General features: G+C 45.6%; 1 protein-coding gene across 4 annotated transcripts in view; it reads right to left on the bottom strand.

Annotated features, from left to right (window-relative positions):
* Positions 1-23,109, bottom strand: part of FANCD2 (FA complementation group D2) — a 199,405-nt gene that overhangs the window by 59,980 nt on the left and 116,316 nt on the right. For all 4 annotated transcript variants that reach the window (XM_045023931.1, XM_045023930.1, XM_045023928.1 and 1 more), the window contains 6 exons: positions 19,727-19,858; positions 19,469-19,587; positions 17,116-17,229; positions 9,497-9,624; positions 6,243-6,342; positions 2,351-2,473 (listed from right to left, as the gene is read on the bottom strand). In XM_045023931.1, coding sequence (XP_044879866.1) covers positions 2,351-2,473; positions 6,243-6,342; positions 9,497-9,624; positions 17,116-17,229; positions 19,469-19,587; positions 19,727-19,858 — 716 coding nt within the window. The remainder of the gene's footprint in view (positions 1-2,350; positions 2,474-6,242; positions 6,343-9,496; positions 9,625-17,115; positions 17,230-19,468; positions 19,588-19,726; positions 19,859-23,109) is intronic.

The following is a 23,109-nucleotide window of genomic DNA, read 5'->3' as shown; positions in this document are numbered from 1 at the left end:
AGGAGCCTGGAGTGCCTGTGTCGTGCTTCTAAGAAAGTAGCCGGCATTGTTATCAGTAGAAGCAGGGTTAACCGGACTACTGGAGTCAGTCAGTAAGGAAGAAGATAATTCTTCCGAAGAAGGAGAATGAACAACTTGTGCAGTTGACACTTGCGGCGGCGATACTACCACTGCCTGTATATTCCGAGAAGGGGGAGCAGTGGGAGGAACTGGCTGCGGCTGCGGAATGCTGCTAAAAAAATCCACTATGTCTTCAGCAGTCTCCTCCTCACTGTCAGGCTTAACTAATTGGGGATAAAGAGAAGCAGAGGGCTGCACTGGAGCAGGAAGACATTTGGATGTCTTACATTTAAGTTTTAAATCCTGTACTTCAGTTTTTAATTTTTCTTGGGAGTCCTTCAGACTCCGCACCCGAGACTCATGGAGTCTCTTTGTTGCTTCCTCCCACCAAGACAGAAACTGCTCGCACTGCGCAGCAGAGGCGTGTGATTTAAGGGTTTCTCTGAGGTATGTAAGTTTATCTAACTCAAAGGTACCTTCTAATGGGCATTGTTTAAATGAATTTTCACGTGTGTACAGATTCCAATCATTTAAATACCTGCAGGTTTGAGGACCATAATGTACGTACATGTAATATGCTGGGGTACCCTTAGGGGGTAAGGTGGAAAGTTTAGACTGTTCCCCCCCATTTTCCAGTCACACCAACTGAGGGGGTCCCTGTCTGCGCTAACGGATCAGAATCTAAGGATCTCTCCCTACAGGGTACTCACATACAGGAGAGACTCACAAGGAAAACTACGACTCTCCTACACCTCCTTTCAGCAAAGAGCGTCGGCTAGTCTCTGGGAGATGGCGCCGCATACTCTAATTGCATCCAGTGAGACGATCAGATTGTCAGTAGCCCACACAGAAGGGAAAGGGGAGGGAAGATGGGTTCACACACTCCTAGACCCAGGCAGCTTCCTCGCCGGACTATGCCAAGCTGAGTAAGTCCACCGTGGGTCGGATCTCCTAAAGATCCACTAGTTACCGGGCTTGCGTTAGAGCAGTCCTGATCATTAGCTTCCGCTTCACAGGGTACTCTGGGCGTCTTCCGATAACGATCACTCACACTGGTGTACACACACACACACCAAGGCCTCTTTTCCTCTTTTTAACCCTTTTTTAACCTTTTTATCTCTTTTTAAATTTTGTTGGGTTTTTTTTGTTTTTTTTTTGTTTTTTTTAACCAAGATGCATCGTTACCTGGTCCGGACCAATACCATGAGGCGGTATGACAACCCCTCTTGAGGCGGTAAAAACCCCTCAGCACCGGTGCATTCTAATGCATTTATCTATGCATTACCTTATGCATTACCTTATGCATTACCTGTTGGCCAACTCAGCAGTTCCCAGTACTGCTATAAACTAACCTTATTGGGGCCTCTCCCCAATACCACTCTGCATTTGATCCTGCTGCACAGTCAATAAGTTCAGATGGCGTGAGCCCAGCAGAAACAGACGTCCCCCACAGACAGTCCTCCTCCGACACCCCAATAGAGATTTCAAAAGGTCTCTTACCTCTATTGTGGCGCCATGGGGTTCGAAGGGGAACGATCCGTAGTAGCCGTCTGTGTGTCCGTGGGCGTTGCCATCCCGGACGAGCCCCCAAATTGTCGAAGAAAAACTAAGTTCTCGCTTTTTTGTTTGGGTACAGCAAAATCAAATACTTTATTACTTTCTCTAGTGATCACAAGAGGGAGAGAGTGTCATAGGAAACTGGGTTGCCCCTAGTCCCGGACGGATCTCTCTCAATTAGTAAGCAATTCATAACAATCATTTATACCTTTGTAACAGACAATGGCTAGCAAACCTGGAGACAGTAAAAAGAAAACATTTGCATTTGTTTATACATAAGCCTATTCGCTATCTTATTTGTCTTCAATACTAGAACAAAAACAAGACTGCATTTCACAAGGTCGTAATGACTTTTCACACAATTCACTCTGTACCACATTATCTTATTTCTACATATCTCTAACTCATGCTAACTTAGTTAACATACATTTAAGATCCTTCAAATCCTTGTTAATTATTTCCTGGCCTCCACAGGAGCAATCACTCGAAGAAGAATAAACTTAACCCTGCTCCGAAGCCTGGTGGAATTTTGTCACTGGCTAAAGCTGACTTTGTACAGATTTAATGTGCACTGCTAAGAAAATGCTTAGCAGTTCCCAGATGTATCAACATTACTAGCGTGAAACCTTAACATAAAACAAGACAGATCAAACAATAAGATATTTGAGTGTCGGAAGCCAGTGATTGCTATTGTGCAGCACGTGAGATTCAAGGTCTTTGTTGACGTTATTACCTGGTCAGCGTGGGGTAAGTAGAAGAATATCCATCATTAGCAGAATTAATCAGCTCTGGGACCCCAACACTGGAGATGTCTTCCACAGCTTTCAAGATGTTGTCTGTGTGCTCCATATATACACTGAACCCAAACATCAGGACAGCAAGTCAGTACATGTTACGCAGGGGCAGGACAGTAGCTTCCATTACAAAGCCCATTCCTAACCTCCCTCTACCTTGTAACTTTGGCATAGAAAACTGGTTAGGCCTGAAGATTGCAAGATTTATTCTGATTGCAGAGGAGAATGTTCCTGTAAAGTCTGAGGAAAATTCATCAAACTGTCCCTGAGTTACATTTCATTGAAAATCATTGACTTGAGCCTGCACCTTTCTCCCTAGCTCCTCAATGGCTAGTTATAGCCTCCCCTGCCACCACCTTCCAGAGAGTTAGAATTCCTTAAATTGACATGGCAGCTACACCTGAAGAAATAGGTTGCAAGTAAGCAAAAATATTAACAACTATTTGCTGTGGTTAGTTTTGGGTCAGTCCTGCTCCCACTGATCTCAATTAGAGCTTTTTACCATTGTCTTTAATAGAAGCAGAATCAGACACTACACTACGGCCCATTTACACTGCAGAATGAATATATACACATGCACACACATGCATGTGTATGTGTGTTGGACTGTACTGACAAATTCAGTGTAGAAAAAACAAGGCTTGGGGGTCTTTCTATAGCTGAGGTCTAAAAGAGTTCTTCTTTTAACTCAAGTGGTAGAGGCCTGTGTTTCTGGAACTGTAGGTACAGAGTTCTAGGCCTGGCTCTGCAGGTGTATGGTTTAATGCAGAGAGGTGGATGCCTCTCCATAGTTAAAGTTGCAACTGTGGTATCAATATAAGGCTGCTTTTGATCCCCTACTAATTAAAAATAAAATTCTTCATACTTTCAGATTTGTAGGTCCAGTTTCACAGACACCTTGAGAAAGCTTTGATGATATTAACATCCTTTTGAAAGTAAAAGATTTTAAGATGGCTGCTTTTGAAACTGCATTTTCCAATAAGCAGTTGCACAAACATCAGTCTCCAGACACAGTTTGCACATGCTGTAGGATTACTGTTTGCTTCCTACCTTATTTGTCTTTGCGGGGTGGGGTGGGGGGGAATGTTATGAAAACTGTTCCAATCTGTTTTTCAAGAACTGTTTATATTCTTTCCTGTCCCCTCAGGCCTGACAAGGCTTCCTGGAAAAGCATTTCAGCATGTTTCACACTGGATACTCTAAAACAAGGGTGGGCAAACTTTGCAGCTGAGGGCCACATCTGGGTGGGGAAATTGCATGCAGGGCCATGAATGTATGGCTGGAGCAGGTTGGGGTGCGGGAGGGAGTGCGGGATATGGGAGGAAGTGCGATGTGCAGGAAGGGGCTTAGGGCAAGGGGTTGGGGCGGAGGAGGGTTGAAGGGTGTATGAAAGGGTCTCAGGGAAGGGGGTTGGGGTGCAGAAGAGGGTGCAGAGTGCAGGGGGGGCTCAGGGCAGGAGGTTGGGATACAGGAGGGGTGCGAGGTGCAGGAGAGGGCTCAGGGCAGGGGGTTGGGGCAGGGCAGGAAGGGTGCGGCAGGGGGTTGGGGTGCAGGTGCAGGAGGGGGCTCAGGCCAGGGGGTTGGGGTGCAGGAAAGATGCGGGGTGCAGCAGATGGTTGGGGTGCAGGCAGCGTGCAGCAGGGGGCTCAGGGCAGGGGGTTGGGATGCCAGGTGCAGGAGGGGGTTGGGGTGCAGGCTCCAGCCCAGCACCGCTTACCTGGAGCGGCTTCAGGGTGGCAGTGGAGCACACCAGGGCCAGGGCAGGCTCCCTGCCTGCCCTGGCCCCGCGCCGTTCCCAGAAGCCGCCAGCACCACGTCCCTGCAGGAGGGGGAGGAAAGAGGGCTCCACGTGCTGCCCTCGCCTACGGGTACCTCCCTCGAAGCTCACATTGGCCATGGTTCCCCGTTCCCGGCCAATCGGAGCTGCGGGAAGTGTTGCCTGCAGGCGAGGGCAGCACGTGGAGCCCTCTGCTCACTCTCCCTGCCAGGGGCCGCAGGGACCTGGTGCCGGCCGCTTCCGGGAGTGACGCGGGGCCTGCAGCGCCACAGGGGTGGCAATCCCGTGGGCCAGATCCAAAGCCCTGATGGGCTGGATCCAGCCCACGGGCTGTAGTTCATAGAATCATAGAATCATAGAATTCAAGATCAGAAGGGACCATTATGATCATCTAGTCTGACCTCCTGCAAGATGCAGGCCACATAAGCCGATCCCCCCACTCCTTTAGCAAGCGACCCCTGCCCCATGCTTCGGAGGAAGGCGAAAAACCTCCAGGGCCACAGCCAATCTACCCTGGAGGAAAATTCTTCCCGACCCCAAATATGGCGGTCAGCTGAACCCCGAGCATGCAGGCAAGACTCTCCAGCCAGACCCTCTGGAAAAAGGTTAAGAATATCATATCATTGACCCATTGTACTATTTACCAGTATGGCACTTAATTAACCTATTGACTAATCCCGGTATCCTATCATACCATCTCCTCCATAAACTTATCTAGCTTAATCTTAAAGTCATGGAGGTCCTTCGCCCCCACTGTTTCCCTCGGTAGGCTGTTCCAGTATTGCACTCCCCTGATAGTTAGAAACCTTCGTCTAATTTCAAGCCTAAATTTCCTGACTGACAATTTATATCCGTTTGTCCTCGTGTCCACATTAGCACTGAGCTGAAATAATTCCTCTCCTTCCCTGGTATTTATCCCTCTGATATATTTAAAGAGTGCAATCATATCTCCTCTTATCCTTCTTTTGGTTAGGGAAAACAAACCGAGCTCCTCAAGTCTCCTTTCATACGACAGGCCTTCCATTCCTCGGACCATTCTAGTGGCCCTTCTTTGTACCTGTTCCAGTTTGAATTCATCCTTCTTAAACATGGGAGACCAAAACTGCACACAATACTCCAGATGAGGTCTCACCAACGCCTTATATAACGGGACTAGCACCTCCTTATCCCTACTAGAAATACCTCGCCTAATGCATCCCAAGACTGCATTAGCTTTTTTAACGGCCACATCACATTGCCTGCTCATAGTCATCCTACGATCAACCAGGACTCCTAGGTCCTTCTCCTCCTCCATTACTTCCAACTGGTGCGTCCCTAGCTTATAACTAAAATTCTTATTAGTCATCCCTAAATGCATAACCTTACACTTCTCACTATTGAATTTCATCCTGTTACTAATACTCCAGTTTACAAGGTCATCCAAATCTCCCTGGAGGATATCCCTATCCTTTTCCGAATTGGCAATACCTCCCAACTTGGTGTCGTCCGCAAACTTTATCAGCCCACTCCTACTCTTGGTTCCCAGGTCAGCAATAAATAGATTGAATAAAATCGGACCCAAAACCGAACCTTGAGGAACTCCACTGGTAACCCCCCTCCAACCCGATAGTTCCCCCTTCAATACTACCCTCTGCAGTCTCCCCTTTAACCAGCTCCTTATCCACCTCTGGATTTTCATTTCGATCCCCATCTTTTCCAATTTAACCAGTAATTCCTCATGCGGTACCGTATCAAACGCCTTACTGAAATCCAGATATATTAGATCCACTGCATTTCCCTTGTCTAAAAAATCTGTTACTTTCTCAAAGAAGGAGATCAGTTTGGTTTGGCACGATCTACCTTTCGTAAATCCATGCTGTAAACTATCCCAGTTGCCATCGGCCTCATGCTCCGTAACCACTCTCTCTTTTAAAATAGTTTGCCTACCCCGCTCTAAAAGAACGCCTTGGTTTGATCTAGCCAGAATATCTGAACAGACATTGAGAGTAAAACTGTTTATGAAGAGAGTTTGCTCTCAGAAACCAAGTTACTGCACAGAAGCAAAGAATGCTTACCAGAGCAGAGTGTGCAGCGCATCACTGAACTGGCTACCCTTCTCTCGCATGCCACTGGGCTGCATCCATGACTGGCAGAGGAACTGTTTAGCAAGTGAAGCTGTCAAAGATAAGCAATAAGTTGAGGAGGGACCTGGATGTGTTTTGTCTCACTGAGAATACAAACATCCAAGACAATTTTCTTCTCCCTCATACAAATGCAGGATAGCCAAATGCTTCTGGCTAATTACAATGTAATTCCACTTCAAGCAGATCCTATGTTCTCCATACAGGTGCCTCCCAAAGTGCTAAAGCTGAGGGAGTTGGGAAAGGCATATTCCTTAGAGATCATTACCACACTAATGAGATTTATACACAAGTCTAGAGAGCTCTTGGCCTGACACAGCGATTCTTCTAATTTCTTGAGTTCCTCCTGCTTCCTGTGATAATACAGCATCATCTGTTTTTGCTCTTCATTACTTATCACAGGTTGTCCTTTTTTCTGTACCTTGACAATGATTTTAGTTTTTTCATTTTTGCCCACAAAGTCTGAAAGTTTGTTTGTTCTTTTTAATTCCTTTGCTGCCCACCACAATTGTGCTTCAGACAATGGGGGGGGGGGAGGAGGAGGAGGAGGGATAGTTCAGTGGTTTGAGCATTGGCCTGCTAAACTCAGGGTTGTGAGTTCAATCCTTGAGGGGACCATTTAGGGATCAGGGCAAATATCTGTCTGGGGATTGGTCCTGCTTTGAGCAGGGGGTTGGACTAGATGACCTTGTGAGGTCTCTTCCAACCCTGAAATTCTATGATGCTATTCTTATCGGAGTCACTCTCTCTTTGTCCATTCATGTCTGACAATGCTACAACAGGTTTCCTTTCCTCCCTCTGGTTTGTGGAGCTAGAGACCAGCTTTTCCCTGCTGCTGGGGCTAAGTGCCACCCCCCTGCGAAACCAAAAATGAGGTTTTCCAATGCTGACATACAAGTATTAACTCAAATGTTAGTTTACCAGTGACAGGTGAATTTTCCCTTTGGACACAACCTTTTAATGTTAATTTGAACTGGCAAATTTACAGTTTAGAGTTTTGTAATCAGAAATAATTGTCTTTCTCCAAAGGCTGATCTGCTTCTCTGACATAAGGAAAGGAAATGATCAGGTAAGAGTAAATTTTTCATTAGGGGACTACAGAGCCCAGACACAGGCCACACCCTGAGATGCTCCCGTGTCTCCGGCATGAGTCACCTTTACCCTTTCTTGTTTTTAATGTTTATCTTTTAGTATGTGTTCACGTTTTCCAGCAGTAAGGGCACATCTGGACATTCTGGGTATGTGCCTGTCACAGGGCGCATGCGTAGCCCACAGTATATATGAGTATGTTAAGAGCTTCTCTGTGTGGTGTGTAGTGCACTGGTGACATACTCTAGACCAGGGGTCCCCAACCTTTTCAGGACCAGGGACCGGTCATGCCTGCAGAGGGAGCACTCGTCCCGCGGCTCGGGTAGACCTCCCGCAGGCGTGCCTGCGGGAGGTCCACCGGCTCCGGTTGAGCTGCCGCAGGAATGACTGCGGACGGTTCGCTGGTCGCGCGGCTCAGCTGGACCGCCCGCAGGCATGCCTGCGGCAGCTCAACCGGAGCCGGTGGACCTTCCGCAGGCGTGCCTGCGGGCGGTCCAGCTGAGCCGCGCGACCAGCGAACCGTCCGCAGTCATGCCTGCGGGCCTGCGGGAGGTCCACCGGAGCCCTGGGAGCAGCGGACCTCCCGCAGGCATGACTGCGGAGGGAGCGCTCGTCCCGCGGCTCGGGTAGACCTCCCGCAGGCACGCCTGCGGGAGGTCCACTGGGTCGGTTCGCGGCCCGGTTTGTAAGAGGCCGCGGACCGGTACCGGGCCGCGGACCGGGGGTTGGGGACCCCTGCTCTAGACCAGGGGTCGGCAACCTTTCAGAAGTGCTGTGCCAAGTCTTCATTTATTTACTCTAATTTAAGGTTTTGTATGCCAGTAATACATTTTAACATTTTTAGAAGGTCTCTTTCTATAAGTCTATAATATATAACTAAACTATTGTTGCATGTAAAGTAAATAAGGTTTTAAGATCTTTAAGAAGCTTCATTTTAAATTAAATTAAATTAAAATGCAGAGCCCCCAAGACCGGTGGCCAGGGACCGGGCAGTGTGAGTGCCACTGAAAATCAGCTCGTGTGCCGCCTTCGGCACGCGTCCCATAGGTTGCCTACCCCTGCTCTAGACAAAGTAACAGATTCATCTGACTGCAGCTGGTATGCCTGGCTGGACCACCCAGCAGGGAGTGAGATTTTACTTACTTGCAGTATCGTAGCCTAGGATCATATAGTTAGGGCCTATTGTTATTTTCAATAACTTGTTAAAACCCGCTGGGTCTCTCTCAAACTTGACTGAATTGCTCTGGGGGCAGGGCAGTTTGTAACACTACCTAGGGCAGACAGTTCACCCCTACTTCATCCCAGGGAAAGGATGTAACTAGGTACAATTCTGAATAGTTTTGTGGATCCGAGACACTGCTAGAATGCAACACTTTACAGCTAAGAGAGGAGCCTGCAAACTTGCACTTTTAGCTTTAGCAATATCTGGTGAACATGGGAAATGAAGGCCAGAAAGCTTCCTTTCATATTCCTTGGAAGAAGATTTCTCAGCCCATGTGGCTGCTGTCCCCATTAGCAAGTGAACTCTAATCAGCTTGCAAGAGCTGCTCCTCTTGCTTTATTAGGGCTTGTCTATCACTTTACTGTATAGTGTCAGGAACAGAAATAGTTAAAGTGGAATAGTCCCCTAATTGGGATGCAGTTATACCACTATAGTTTATTTTCATTAATTTATGTGAATAAGCTATACTGTTACAAGCACCTTTATAGTGCTTGTACAATTGTGCCAACACTAGTGATTGTACCAATTTACTTTTATCAGCAAAATTACCCACCTAACCAAAATAGTTCAGTCAGGACTAAAACGGTGTGTAGAACAGGCATAAGTTAAACTTGTTAAATGCTTCTTCTCAGCCATCTTGCCTTTGAGCCTTCATTTCTCCTGACTGAAGAATGATTTTAAAAAAACAACCTAATGGAGCTGTACTCTGTTTTCTTGTGTGACTGACATATAACAAAGCAGGTGGTAAAGAGCTTCCAATACATTTAGCATTATTCATGTTAGTGAGTTTTCTAGACTGCCTGGTGACAAGCCAAAGCATTACAGATAAAGGACGGCATGAGAACCTGTCCAGGAAAAGAGGTTCTGCATACATTACCTATTTTATCTTTTTTCCAGCTGGCCACAGGTTTTTCAGCAATGACAATCAGGAGCTGAGTGAGGGTGAGTGCACACTGGAAATTGGGAATGCTGTGCTGGAAATTCAGCAAGTAGTGAAAACTCTCGCTGTGGGTGACAGGAAAGAAAAGGGATGAAGACATTGCAGATATGTCACATATATAGACAGAAAGAGAGGAAGTGCCAGCCCAGATCAGACCCTGGGATCCTGCTAGCCAGGCATCCTATCTTCAATGGTGATCAGCACCAGATGCCTCAATACAGTAACTCCTCGCTTAACGTTGTAGTTATGTTCCTGAAAAATGCTACTTTAAGCAAACCACTGTTAAGAAAATCCAATTTCACCATAAGAATTAATGTACATTTGGGGGGGGGGGGGGGTGTCCAGGGAAATTTTTTTTGCCAGACGAAAGACTAGATAGATAGATAGACACACACACAAACACACAGAGTATAAGTTTTAAACAAACAATTTAATACTGTACACAGCAATGATGATTGTGAAGCTTGGTTGAGGTGTTGAAGTTAGAGAGTGGAAGAGGGTGGGATATTTCCCAGGGAATGCCATACTGCTAAATGATGAACTACCACTCAGCTGAGCCCTCAAACTCTACAAGGCAGCATGAATGGAGGGAGGGGAGACAGCATGGCAGAGAGAGACAGACACACACACCATGTATGTGTGAGAGAGACACACATTGCCCCTTTAAGTATGCTGATCCCACTCTAAGTACACTGCCTTGTTAAGTAGATCAGCAAGCTGAGACAGCAGCTGCTGCCAGCAAGCTATCCTCTGTCCTGAGCCCTATCGTGTGTACCCCCGCTCTGTGGAGATGTGGTAAAGGAGCGGAAGGCAGGAACAGGGGGGAGGGAGACCCCCTGACATTAGCACCACTCTTCCCCTCATTGCACAGCAAGCAGGAGGCTCCCGGGAGCAGCTCCTAGGCAGAGGACAGGAGCAGCACATGGCGGTGGGGGAGGGACATCTGAACTGCCTGGCAATTGATAGCCTGCTGGGCAACTGCCGCACAGGGAACTTAGGGGAGATGATGGGGGGCTGCCGGTCCATCCTGGTTCCAAGCCCCCACAAGCTAGTTCCATTCTTTGGCAAGGAAGGGAGCAGGGACAAAAATCTACATCTTAGCAAAGAAACAACATGAAGTTTCCTTTCTTCACCAGACTGCCTGTCACCTTGCTCCCAGTTGGAAATGTTTCTCAAATGGGGATAGGACTATAAAAAGAAGGGGCAGACACCCCCAAGAGACCCTTCTCTCTCTCCCTGTCTCTGGCATTGCCCCTAAGACAACAAAGGAAAACATCCATTGGACTCTGGGAGTGGGTCCTGAGAGTTTGGTCAGTATCTGCTAGCGTGCGTGGTAAAAAACTTTGCTTTGATCTAATATGGTTTGTTAAGTTAAGCATTAGTAAACATTTTCTTTTTTTGGGGGGGGGGGGTTAACCATTTCTGACTCATTACTTATACTCACTTAAAATATCTCTCTCTGTATTTAATAAACTTGTTTTACTGTTTTCTCCAATCCAGTGTGTTTCATGGAGCGTCTGCGTACCATAAACTTCTGGGGAAAGATCTGGGTCTGGGGGTGTGTTGGGGTCACCCTGCAGCATAACTCAGGCTGGTAAGGGCCAAGTTGTGGCTGGCTGGCTGCAGCACACAGACATGGCTGGGAGTGACTTACATGGGGGAGGCTGTTTGTGAGCAGTCCAGGTTGGAGGCTACAGCAGCAAAACATTGCAAAGGGCATCCCATGGTACAGGGCAGTGGTGACACAACTACTCATTAGTCTGGACTGTGCCCTGGTATGTCATGGATGCTAATGAGGATGCTAAGGATCTCATGGAGTGCACCTTGATCCCTTATGGAACAGGAACCTTTGATGATTTGTAGGCTTCCATAATACATAGTCTAGTCTACCTAGCAATGGAGGCATTTTAGATGGAAAGACATGAATAGAGAGCCTGATCTTCTCGAGGATTCTGTAAGCTTTAGATAGATTTTAACGTTCTTCTGACATGTAAGGTTGGCCACGTCTTTTTTGTTGGATGTTGTGGTTTTGGACAGAACGAAGGAAGCATAGCCTCTTGGGAAACATGGAGGGAGAAATTTATCTTAAGAAGAAGGGATTTTGGTGTCTGAGCACGACCCTAACCACGTGAAATGGACAGTAGGGCTCATGTATGGATTAGGCTGCCAGCTCCGACACTAGCCTAGAAGACATGGCAGCTACTAAGACACAAAGCATAAATAAAAGGCCAACACTGAAGTCAGAGGATCGAAGGGAGTCCTTGGTCCCTGGACCAGACAGAGGAATACACTTTTAGTGTCAATGCTCTCCTAGATGAAAGCAATTACTTAATGACTCTGGAGGACAGACAGAGACCTTCTAGACCACACCAAGGCCCCCTACTAAACAGGCTGATAATCAATCCCACTTGGGCTTGGTCAATGGGATTCAATTGAGGGTATAGCAGAAACAGGAGCTGATCCTGATTTAGGAACCCATAACATTTTCTGCTAACACCATTGAACTTGCCAGGCAGAGGGAGCTTGGGCTCGCGAGAAGCAGGGAGTGGAGCAAAGGGGTGGCAGCTTGAGCTTGCGGGACTGCATTCTGTGCCGCTAGGATGACAGCCTGGGCCTGCAAGGTCTGTAGGATTCCCACTATCTCCATCAGAGAGATATTGACCTTTGTAGAATCCATACTCACCATATCAGCTCTCATTGTTTGTGTATTGCTGCTCAAACTGTCACATGGCTGGGATGTGGGCAGTCATGCCTAGTGGTCGGAACAGGAGTTGGTAGACTGGAATCTGAGAGCAGGGTCAGAACCAGAGTAAGAGGCCAGATGTCACAACAAAGGGTCAGAGCTCAGGAATTGGAGCAGAGGGTCAGAACTGGGTTACCCAGAATGAGGAAAGGCAGGGGCAAGACTGGGTCCAATGCAGGAAAAAGGCAGGGGCAGGACCGGAACAAGGAGGAGCAAGACTGGGAACAGCTGGTGAAGAAGCTATTGCAGCCATGAGCAAATGCTTTGAGGTGGTGCCTGGCAGCTTAGCCGGAAGTCATGGCTCATTCTTGCGGGACTTTCTTCCGGCAACTAGCAGGAGTTACTAGATCGCAGGCCCTGGTTCTCATGGGAGACTTTAATCACCCTGATATCTGCTGGGAGAGCAATACAGTGGTGCACAGACAATCCAGGAAGTTTTTGGAGAGTGTTGGGGACAACTTCCTGGTACAAGTGCTGGAGCAACCAACTAGGGGCCGTGCTCCTCTTGACCTGCTGCTTACAAACAGAGAAGAATTGTTAGGGGAAGTAGAAGTGTGTGGTAACCTAGGCAGCAGTGACCACGAGATGGTCAAGTTCAGGATCCTCACAAAGGAAGAAAGAAGAGTAGCAAAATACAGACCCTGGAATTCAGAAAAGCAGACTTTTACTCCCTTAGGGAACTAATGGGCAGGATCCCCTGGGAAGCTAATATGAAGGGGCAAGGAGTCCAGAAGAGCTGGCTGTATTTTAAAGAAGCCTTACTGATGGCGCAAGAACAAACCATCCTGAAGTGCTGAAAGAATAGCAAATATGGCAGGCGACCAGCTTGGCTTAACAGTGAAATCTTCGGTGAGCTTAAACTCAAAAAGGAAGCTTACAAGAAGTGGAAATTTGGACAGATGACTAGGGAGGAGTATAAAAATACACCCCTGCATGCTCTAGCAAGAATCGGGAAGGCCAAAGCACAATTGGAGTTGCAGCTAGCAAGTGATGTGAAGGGTAACAAGAAGGGTTTCTACAGGTATGTTAGCAACAAGAAGGTGGTCAGGGAAAATGTGGGACCCTTACTGAATGGGGGAGGCAACATAGGGACAGATGATGTGGAAAAAGCTGAAGTACTCACTGCTTTTTTTGCCTCAGTCTTCACAGACAAGGTCAGCTCCCAGACTGCTGCACTGGGCAACACAGTATAGGGAGGAGGTGAGCAGCCCTCGGTGGTGAAAGAACAAGTTAAGGACTATTTAGAAAAGCTGGACATGCACATGTCCATGGGGCCAGATCTAATGCATCCAAGGGTGCTGAGGGAGTTGGCTGATGTGATTGCAGAGCCACTGGCCATTATCTTTGAAAATTTGTGGCGATCGGGGGAGGTCCCGGACGATTGAGAAAAGGCAAATATAGTGCCCATTTTTAAAAAAGGGAAGAAAGAGAACCTGGGGAACTACAGTCCCCAGCAAAATCATGGAGCAGGCCCTCAAGGAATTCATTTTGAAGGTGATCAGGAACAGTCAACATGGATTCACCAATGGCAAGTCAGGCCTGACCAACCTGATTGCCTTCTATGATGAGATAACTGGCTCTGTGGATATGGGGAAAGCGGTGGATGTGATATAGCTTGACTTTAGCAAAGCTTTTGATACAGTCTCCCACAGTATTCTTGCCAGCAATTAAAAACATATGGATTGGATAAATGGACTATAAGGTGGATAGAAAGCTGGTTGGATTGTCAGGCTCAGCGGGTGGTGATCAACGGCTCGATGTCTATTTGGCAGCCGGTATCAAGTAGAGTACCCCAGGAGTTGGTCCTCGGGCCAGTTTTGTTCAACATCTTTATCAATGATCTGGATGATGGGATGAATTGCACACTCAGCAAATTTGCAAATGACACTAAGCTGGTGGGAGAGATAGATATGCCGGAGGGTAGGGATAGGGTCCAGAGTGACCTAGACAAATTGGAGAATTTGGCCAAAAGAAATCTAATGAGGTTCAACAAGGACAAGTGCAGAGTCCTGCATTTAGGAAGGAAGAATCCCATGCACCGCTACAGGCTGGGGACCGATTAGCTAAGCAGCAGTTCTACAGAAAAGGACCTTGGGATTACAGTGGACGAGAAGCTGGATATGAGTCAGCAGTGTGCCCTCGTTGCGAAGAAGGCCAACGGCATATTGGGCTGTATTAGTAGAAGCATTGCCAGCAGATTGAGGGAAGTGATTATTTCCCTCTATTCGGCACTGGTGAGGCCACACCTGGAGTACTGCGTCCAGTTTTGGTCCCCCCACTACAGAAGGGATCTGGACAAATTGGAGAGAGTCCAGCGGAGGGCAACAAAAATGATTAGGGAGCTGGGTCACATGACTTATGAGAAGCGACTGAGGGAACTGGGGTTATTTAGTCTGAAGAGTGAGGGGAGATTTGATAGCAGCCTTCAACTACCTGAAACGGGGTTCCAAAGGGGATGGAGCTAGGCTGTTCTCAGTGGTGGCAGATGACAGAACAAGGAGCAATGGTCTCAAGTTGCAGTGGGGGAGGTCTAGGCTGGATATTAGGAAACACTATTTCACTAGAAGGGTGGTGAAGCACTGGAATGGGTTATCTAGGGAGGTGACGGAATCTCCATCCTCAGAGGGTTTTAAGGCCCAGCTTGACAAAGCCCTGGCTGGGATGATTTAGTTGGTGTTGGTGCTGCTTTGAGCAGGGGGTTGGACTAGATGACCTCCTGAGGTCTCTTCCAACCCTAATCTTCTATGATTCTGAGAATCTCATTGTATCCATTGAGGTGTCAGCTACAATTACTGTTGCTAGGGAGATATTCATTAAAATGGAGTCAAAGTCAGGGTGATCTCTCTCCTTACGGGCTTTGTGATCTCCCAGCCAGGAGAGATGCTCTTGCAAAGCAGGCAGCTGCTCCCAAGGATGCTCGGAAGGTGGCAGAGGAGGCTTCAAAGTTCTGTTTGAGAATGGCCTCCATCTTCCTATCTGTGGGATCCGTAGGGTAGAAATCCCCTTCTGAGGGGCTAACCGTATCCCTGGAGAGAGACGCTAAAGCAGCATCAGCCTTTGGTATTTCAGCAATGGAGCCCTTTGGGTCTGGAATGTTATGGAGCCTGAGGTCGCACTTGTTAATGTGCTGGCCCTTACCTAGCTTACCCCACTCACCCTACTCACCTCCTGGAAGGAAAAATGAAGGGGTATTATCGCCACTGGGAAGGGATTTGAGGGAAGAATTGATTCTGCTACTCACTCTCAGGAGCCTGCTGAGGTTGGGTTTGAATCGTGCAGATAACCTTGCTGCACATGGCTTGACATTTCTCCAGGAGAAAAAGCTTTTGCAGAGTTTTTCCCCCAGCCTGTTTGGACTCAGAGCCAGACAGCTCGCCTTCTGCAGGGGAGCAGAGGGAGGAGTCAGAGGATTCTGATCTCCTGGATTTTTTGTGCCTTTTCTTTCCCCTTTCAGATTTTTTAAATTTTTTTTTTTGCGCACTTTGGGAGCATATAAGCTCTGCTGCGGCTTTGGGGAGGCCGCCTACAGCTTGTCTTCCTTCGGGCCTGGAGCCCTCTTGAGAGGTCTGGCTCTGAATCCTCCCCCACTGAGTCCCACTCCCCCTGGGAGGGGAGGGTGAACCCATCAGACCCACCTGGACAGCTTGGAAAGGGCTGATTAGACGTCCTTCTATCCCCAGGGCACTCAGGACCCATTTTATGACTTGCTTTGCAAGAGGCACCTGGGACTTATCCCCTTAGTCAAGTGGTCAGGGTTCTCCTCGTTTTTGGAACCGCTCCCTGTTCTGCACTGGGGTTCCTGGTCCATTTTCCCCCCATTTGAGTCACAGCTGCCTTGGTGGGTAGGGACCCCACTTGGCTGTCCGACGCATAGCCCCAGTACCTAACAGAATTAGGAATGGAGGGCTGGGTGCAGGCTGAGCACAAATCATCGTCTGCCGAGCCTGGGAAGCCTGCCTCACAAATCAAGCACTGCTTGGATTTGATCCAGTGCTCTTTTGGCTGCTCAGCCGTGCCTGTAAGGGGCCAAGGAGCCAGCAGGAAAACACTGCAGTGGAGGCTCAGGGAGGGTTAAAACTCCAAAGGGTTAATCAACCAGAGAAGAGGAGGAGAAACATCGAGGAAGGAGAACCCTGCTCCACACTGCCCAAAAACTGGGCAGAAAAAGTTAAAAAACAGAAAAGAGTAAGCGCAGGGGCAACAGAAATCACCATTGTCTGCTGCCACAGAGGCAGAGAATCCAGCAGCAAGCGGCAGCAGAGGTGGGGTGGCCAGAGCATGTGGCACCAAAACAGCTCCACCTCCACGAAGCTGCAGAGGGAAGAGCAGCCCAGACGTCCAGAATTGAGAGAGACCTTGAACTGCAGAATTATAATAACTGTCAAAATCATTTTCCAATCCATTCCTTGTACTCCCTCAGTTTGTTTTTGACCAACAGTACACATCCAGAAGAGATTCTCTCTCTCTCTCACACACACACACACACACACACACACACACACACACGCTCTCGCATGCTCTAACCAGGGCACCCCTCGCTGTCCCTCTCAGAATATTTTACACATACTAGTACCCCCTGCTCTATTTCCAAGTATTTCATAGACCTCAGGTGCCTCCACTTTCCAAGAGCTGCATATATATTTATGCTGTCCCTGAGCATCAAGCCCTGTGTTCTAAAAAAATCTCAGGAACCCTTAATCGATTTTATCTGTCACATTTGTGCAGAACACCCACAGGAAATATAGAATTTGTTTTGAATATTATTTCTGTTAAAGTTCTGGGGATGCAGCACTGTTGCCTTTATTTATCCTACCTGATTAGGTCCTCAAAAAGAAGAAACTCTGTCTCTCCAGGCTTTAGTCTGTCTGCAAGGACCTTGAGGGCTGACCTCAGCAAGTCACTATTTTCATGTTGAGAAAATCCACTCCTGGGGAAAAAGAGAAGAGCCGCAGATCATCATCAATATGACAAATTGGAGGACAGGAAGAAATTAATGCCAGCTACACAATGGCTAAGAATCTTTTAAATCTGTCTTCAAGAAGAAAAATAAAAAGTTTGGACAATTAGAACAGCTCTGTCCTGGCTACGGGAAAAGAGGAGATCAGAGAATTCTTGAAAAAAAATGAGAATTTGGGTCACATGAAATTGCTTTAGCTTTTCTAGGCCATTAAAAGCAATATGCACACAGAACACAAAACAGGTCAGTGAAAGTTCATACCCTTCCTTCAGTGTGTGTGGTAAGTATTCAGTAAGCACTCGTATACTCCTTGCATGACAAAGGGTATTCCCACTGGAGCTTAGCCAAAGAGCTTCAGAGGATGGAATTTCTTAAAAATAAACAACCACCCCTTGGAAATTTCATTCAACTATTTTAGGGGAATGTTAAGGTTCATCATTAAGCACTTAAACTTTAGTGGATGCCAAAGTTAGGGTTAGCTGTATGCCCTTAATTCTGCCCCCCTTCTGTGTACACGTTGAATGACACAATATTTTTCAAATAATACAACATAACATTACACTTTTCCCCCAACTACCTAAGATACATACGTATCATTTTTCACCATTGCATATTACTCTATGTATGCCTGACAAACATAGCCCATAAAAAATTTATATATAGGATGATCAGCAGAGCCATGTCTTATTCACTGTATTCATTAAAAGATACTAGGCTGCAGAAAAAAAGTTTTTATGGTATTCTATTGTATTATTTGAGCAACTGTAGAGGCCAAGTTTGGGCTGCGTGTGCAACCATAACTTTGGCATTGCACCTCTGACTTGCGTGCTTAACCATGCAACTGAGTTTTTGTTGTTATCGTAAGGAATATGTATTTCTAATATAGCCATCATTGTAGTATCTGTGGATCAATTTTTCTCTCTTGTTGCCTGAATGCTGAGTTGTGGAGAGAAGGACTTACTGTTTTAGCTATTCTCAGATGTCTAGACAGACTGGAAAGCACAAAGATAAGTGTCTTACCATATATACTCGTTCATAAGCTGAATTTTTTTTAGTAAAAAAGGGAAGCACCAGAGAAGGGGGTCAGCTTATGAACGGGTATAGAGAGGGAGAGGTGGGACACAGCCTCTCCCCTCAACAGAGGGAACAAGGAGAGCAGCACAGCCAGCAGAGCCAGAAGGGAAGGGACAGGGCCAGAGTCTCTCCGTTTCTGGCCATGCTGCTCTCCCCCCAGCCTCCGAAGCAACTGCAGCTCCAGGGCTGGCAGGCTGCAGTTGTACCGCTTGGCCCCGCCCCCCACAGCAGGCTATAGCCACGCCACCTGGCCCACTGGAGCACACTGCAGCCGTGCCGCCTCGCCCAGCCTGCTGGAACATGCTGCGGCTGTGCTGCCTGGTCTGGCCCGCTGGAGCAGGCTGCAGCCATGCTGCCCACTCTGCCGGAGCAGCTCCAGCCAGGACAGAGACATCCTCCCCTGGCCCTCCCCAGATAAGGTGGTAAGGGATGGGATGGGGAGAGTGTGGGGGTTCCGGGCTAGGGGTGGGGTCATGTGGGGGGTGGTCACAGGAGTTACTACCCTGACCCCCAGCTTCTCCCCCCGAAAAATTTTCCCACCAGTTGCTGTCCCGGCCCATCAGGGTAAGCAGCTGGCACGCCAGGACGCTTTCTTTATTTAGGTTTACCTCCATGCCTGCGGACGCTCGAGGTAAACAAACCATCTCAGCCCGTCAGCGGCTTATCCTGATAGCCCAGGAGCCAAAGTTTGCTGACCCCTGAAAGTTGTCTTATGGACGGGTCATAAAATTCTTCCATTTTTACTTATCCATCTTGGGGGTGGGAGGGTGGGGTTGGCTTATAAAGGAACTGGTTTATGATCGAGTATATACGGTACTTCTGCTGGCTTTAATCCAAGATCACATGATCTGTTAAAACCAGGTAATTGCCTTGGAACCCATTTGCAGCATGGAATCTTAAATTACTGTAACCAGGGTTAATCATCTATAGTTTCAATTCTTTATAGTTTGACTGAATTTACAGCAATTGTAATATAATATATAACATTTTCTTAAAAGCCTGTATCACTACAATTTGATGTTCTGCATGTGCTATTTGCTACATATGAGCCCTTCAGTGAAGAGGAACCCATACAAAAAGCAATAAACAGGCTTTGTTTACATACCCCTATGAACATGCCACTCCTTACACTCACCAAGCAAACAGGAGGCGAAAGGCCTGCAGCAGCTGCTGGTAACAAGACGACATAAGCTGGTGCTCCTGAATGTTCACTCTTGGTCCATCCACCACTCCCTGGTTTTCTGTAATTAGTGCCTTAAACACAGAACAAACTATTAATTAAATATTATTTCAAGAATTATCGTATGTCATTGCCCCTCCATTTCCATAAATGAAATGATATAAAACAAAAAACCCTTGGCAATTATTAAGAATCAAGTTGCTGCCTTCTGACCTGGAAGTAATTGTGCATGTTCTCCATATGATTACACAGTGGTTTCAGCAACTCAACTGCACACTGGGCAACTTCTTGAGACGATCTCTGACACAGATGGGAGAATCCAATCTTCCTACAGGCTTTCCCCTGCTGTGAACCCAAATATTTAAAATCACTTCTTCATTCTTAATTTATAGGAGCTCAAAGATACAAGCACACCACCTGATGGAGAGAATAAAACTAACTCAGCTTGTGCAGTCCTGTTCAGTTTCACTCATTGGCAGGTACCAAGGATATAAAGCTGGAAGTCCACAAAGTTTAAGATGGCCACAGCCACTGGGAGCCAGATCACCAAATAGAAAGGAGCCAAAATGGTTGTAACATTTCTAACGCTTGAATTCTACTGGGAAAGTGAGAATGGGAAACAGATGGGGGTCTTTTGTCAATACATAACATGTATGAGGTGAGAGATGCTGACAAACATGCTAAGCAACAATGAAATGAAGAATTAGTCTGCAGGAGGACAGAGGGTATACATTAGTTATATTAACTATGGTACAATGAGATTGTCTAGTTTCTATTAGGAAACAGGGTGGTTTTGATTTAAATCATGATTTAAATCACTAGTCAGGAAGACTCGATTTAATCATGGATTTCTACATAAATGTGCATTCTTGTTGGTTGTTATAACCTTAATACATATTCTTCACAACTCAGAGATAGATGTAGGTTTCATTTTTAGATGGTGCATACTGTATATTTTTAAAGTGATTTATTTTGAAAACTTTTCAGATTTGTTTTAACATCTATATCAGAAAATGAATGATTGTTTGATTATTTCATTTACCAAAAGTAATTGAAGCAGATATTTATGAAGTCATTGGGAGGTGAACTATCTCCAATTCAACAGGTTAATCATTAATGTTTGGAGGATTTTCTTGCCATGCTGTATTAGGAGGAGAAAATCACAAGACAGATATTTAAATTGTTTTATTTAACTAAAACAACAATGTTATGTATTCTAGATTTTTTTCTTCAATAGCATAGATATAATATTTTAACAAAACAAGCATGTGAATTTTTGAATTTTGTTAAGCATTCAAGTTTTTTAAAATCAGGGTTGTTTTGTTAAAAAATTTTTTAACTAAAATAGATAAATGAAATTTAAAAAACAAACAAAAATTAAATCTATTATGTCAGGCAGGTCAACATGAGAAACTTAAAATATTGGCTTCTGCAGCTAACTCAGTCATCTTCACCTTCATTTTCCTGTTTGTTCATAATCTGGAAAAGATAAACAAGATTTCCTGCTTTTTCAGGTCCCAAACGATTTATCAGTTTGGAATGAATTAGTCGAAAGGAAGAAAATATTCTTTCTACACCAGCAGAAGAAGCTACTGCTGTTAAAAGTAAGATTATCACTTCAACAGTCTCTGAATCCAAGCGCTTAAGTGACTTCCTCCAGTTCACTGCTGTGACTTTCTTTAAAACATCATCAGCAAACATATATTTCTTGAATGGTTCTCCCTTAGCTCTGAAGTTTATTATAGTTGGCATTATGGAGGGTTGATTGCTGAATGTCCATGTCATAGCCAACTCCTCTTCTTCAGCAGTTAAGGTTTGACTCTGGTACTGAGTATTGAGAATATTTGCAAGAAAATGAGCTGGCAATAGTGCTTGTCCCACTTGTTTTTTTAAATGCTTGTAATTTAACTCTGTCATTGCATATTTCTCTTTTTAAAATCTCATTCAGATCCTTCCAAATTTCAACAGCGTCAGCAATAAAATAGCTATTTCCCTGCATTTTGTTAAAGGCTACAGAAGTAGACTTCAGGGTACTCAGCATGTGTTCAACATTTCTCTTAAGACCAATGTTGAGAACTTTGTCTGTGACGGTGCCATCTATTTTTTCACTATTTTGTTCACAAACTGTCATCCGATTAGGTCAATTCTTGATATAGTGCTCAAAACAGTCCACTACTGAGTTCCATCGCACGTCTTGTGGGAGAGTTAGCTTGGTTCCTCCCACGTTTTTCAGAGCAGCTGCTGCAAAGTGGTTGTTATGGAAGTATTTTGCAATTTCAACAACATTAGCTTTTATTTCTGGAACACTTTGTCTTTGGCTAGGAGATGCATCAAATTAGCACTGCAACCATATGTTGTTAGCTTGGGACTCTCTTCATGCTCTTCTAAATTTCTGCTCATCTTGGATACATTTGCAGCATTGTATGTGACCAAGCTGCGTACTAGACATTTGAATTTTTTTTCACAGCTTTTACTGCTACTTCTGGTAAGTATTCTGCGGTGTATGCATTTCCTGATGTATCAATTGTTTCTGTAAGGAAGACATTCCGTTTTTCTGTTGTCACACAAGCACATACAATAGGATCATTCTGGACACTGCTTCACCCATCAAGACTCAGGTTAAAAATTTCACCCTCTAGACATTTTTCAAACTGCTCAACTTCTCTTTCAAACACTTTATCCAGCAATTTGCCTGCGACATCTGCTCTGTTGGGTGGACTGTATCCTGGTCTTAATGACTGAACCATGTTAATGAAGTGTGGGTTCTCAATCATATGCAAAGGAGAGTTTGTTGCATAAACAAACCAGGCAATTTTTTAATCAATTACCTCTTTTTGTTATCTGCTGGTTCTTATCACAAACTTATCTATGGTTGTTTCTGGATGATGGAGATCTTTTCTTTTTGCTACAGGTGATGCTGTGGCTCTGTGACATACATGCTGTAACTGAAACACTATCATTGGCAGATAATTCAAACTATAGAAAATAATGGTGATCTTGAAGGTAATCTTTAGAATCCTGTATGTTGAGGATGGAGTCTCCTAAACAAAATAAGTCAATGCAGTTATTTAATTATTATTACCAAACTGCTCATTTAGTATTACTCACTGACACTCAGTACTACTTTCAAGGTGAAATTGTAAAAGGAAGATCTGCCTATTTCAGCTATTTATTTTTTATCACTACTGCATCTAAAATGATAGTACCATAGAGTAACAACTATATATTTTTTGCTCAAACATAAGAATTCAAGAATAGTCCAGAAGGAAGACAGGCAGTCCTTAAGAAAGAAGTATGAAATAAAAAAGTTTACCAACCTGAAGATCCTGCATGTTCAGACATGTTCCTTTAATCTTCAACTCAGCTTCCTCCTGAGAAGGAACACTTCTCATGATGTTGTTTCATTCGGGCAACCAGGCCTTGCATTTCTTTGTTGCACTGTTTGCATTATGCATGCATGCCTGTCTTACTCACAGGTAGAGGAACTTCATTAAAATATTCCCAAACTGGGTCTCTTTCACGGCCTGTTGCCATTATAGGTTTTCCCTTCTAGTGAGAGAATGGTGTGGTAGATCTCAAATCAATGAAGGCTAAAC

Source organism: Mauremys mutica, chromosome 7, assembly GCF_020497125.1.
Source record: "Mauremys mutica isolate MM-2020 ecotype Southern chromosome 7, ASM2049712v1, whole genome shotgun sequence".
NCBI lineage: Eukaryota > Metazoa > Chordata > Testudines > Geoemydidae > Mauremys > Mauremys mutica.
This window is presented reverse-complemented; position numbering and strand designations above follow the sequence as displayed.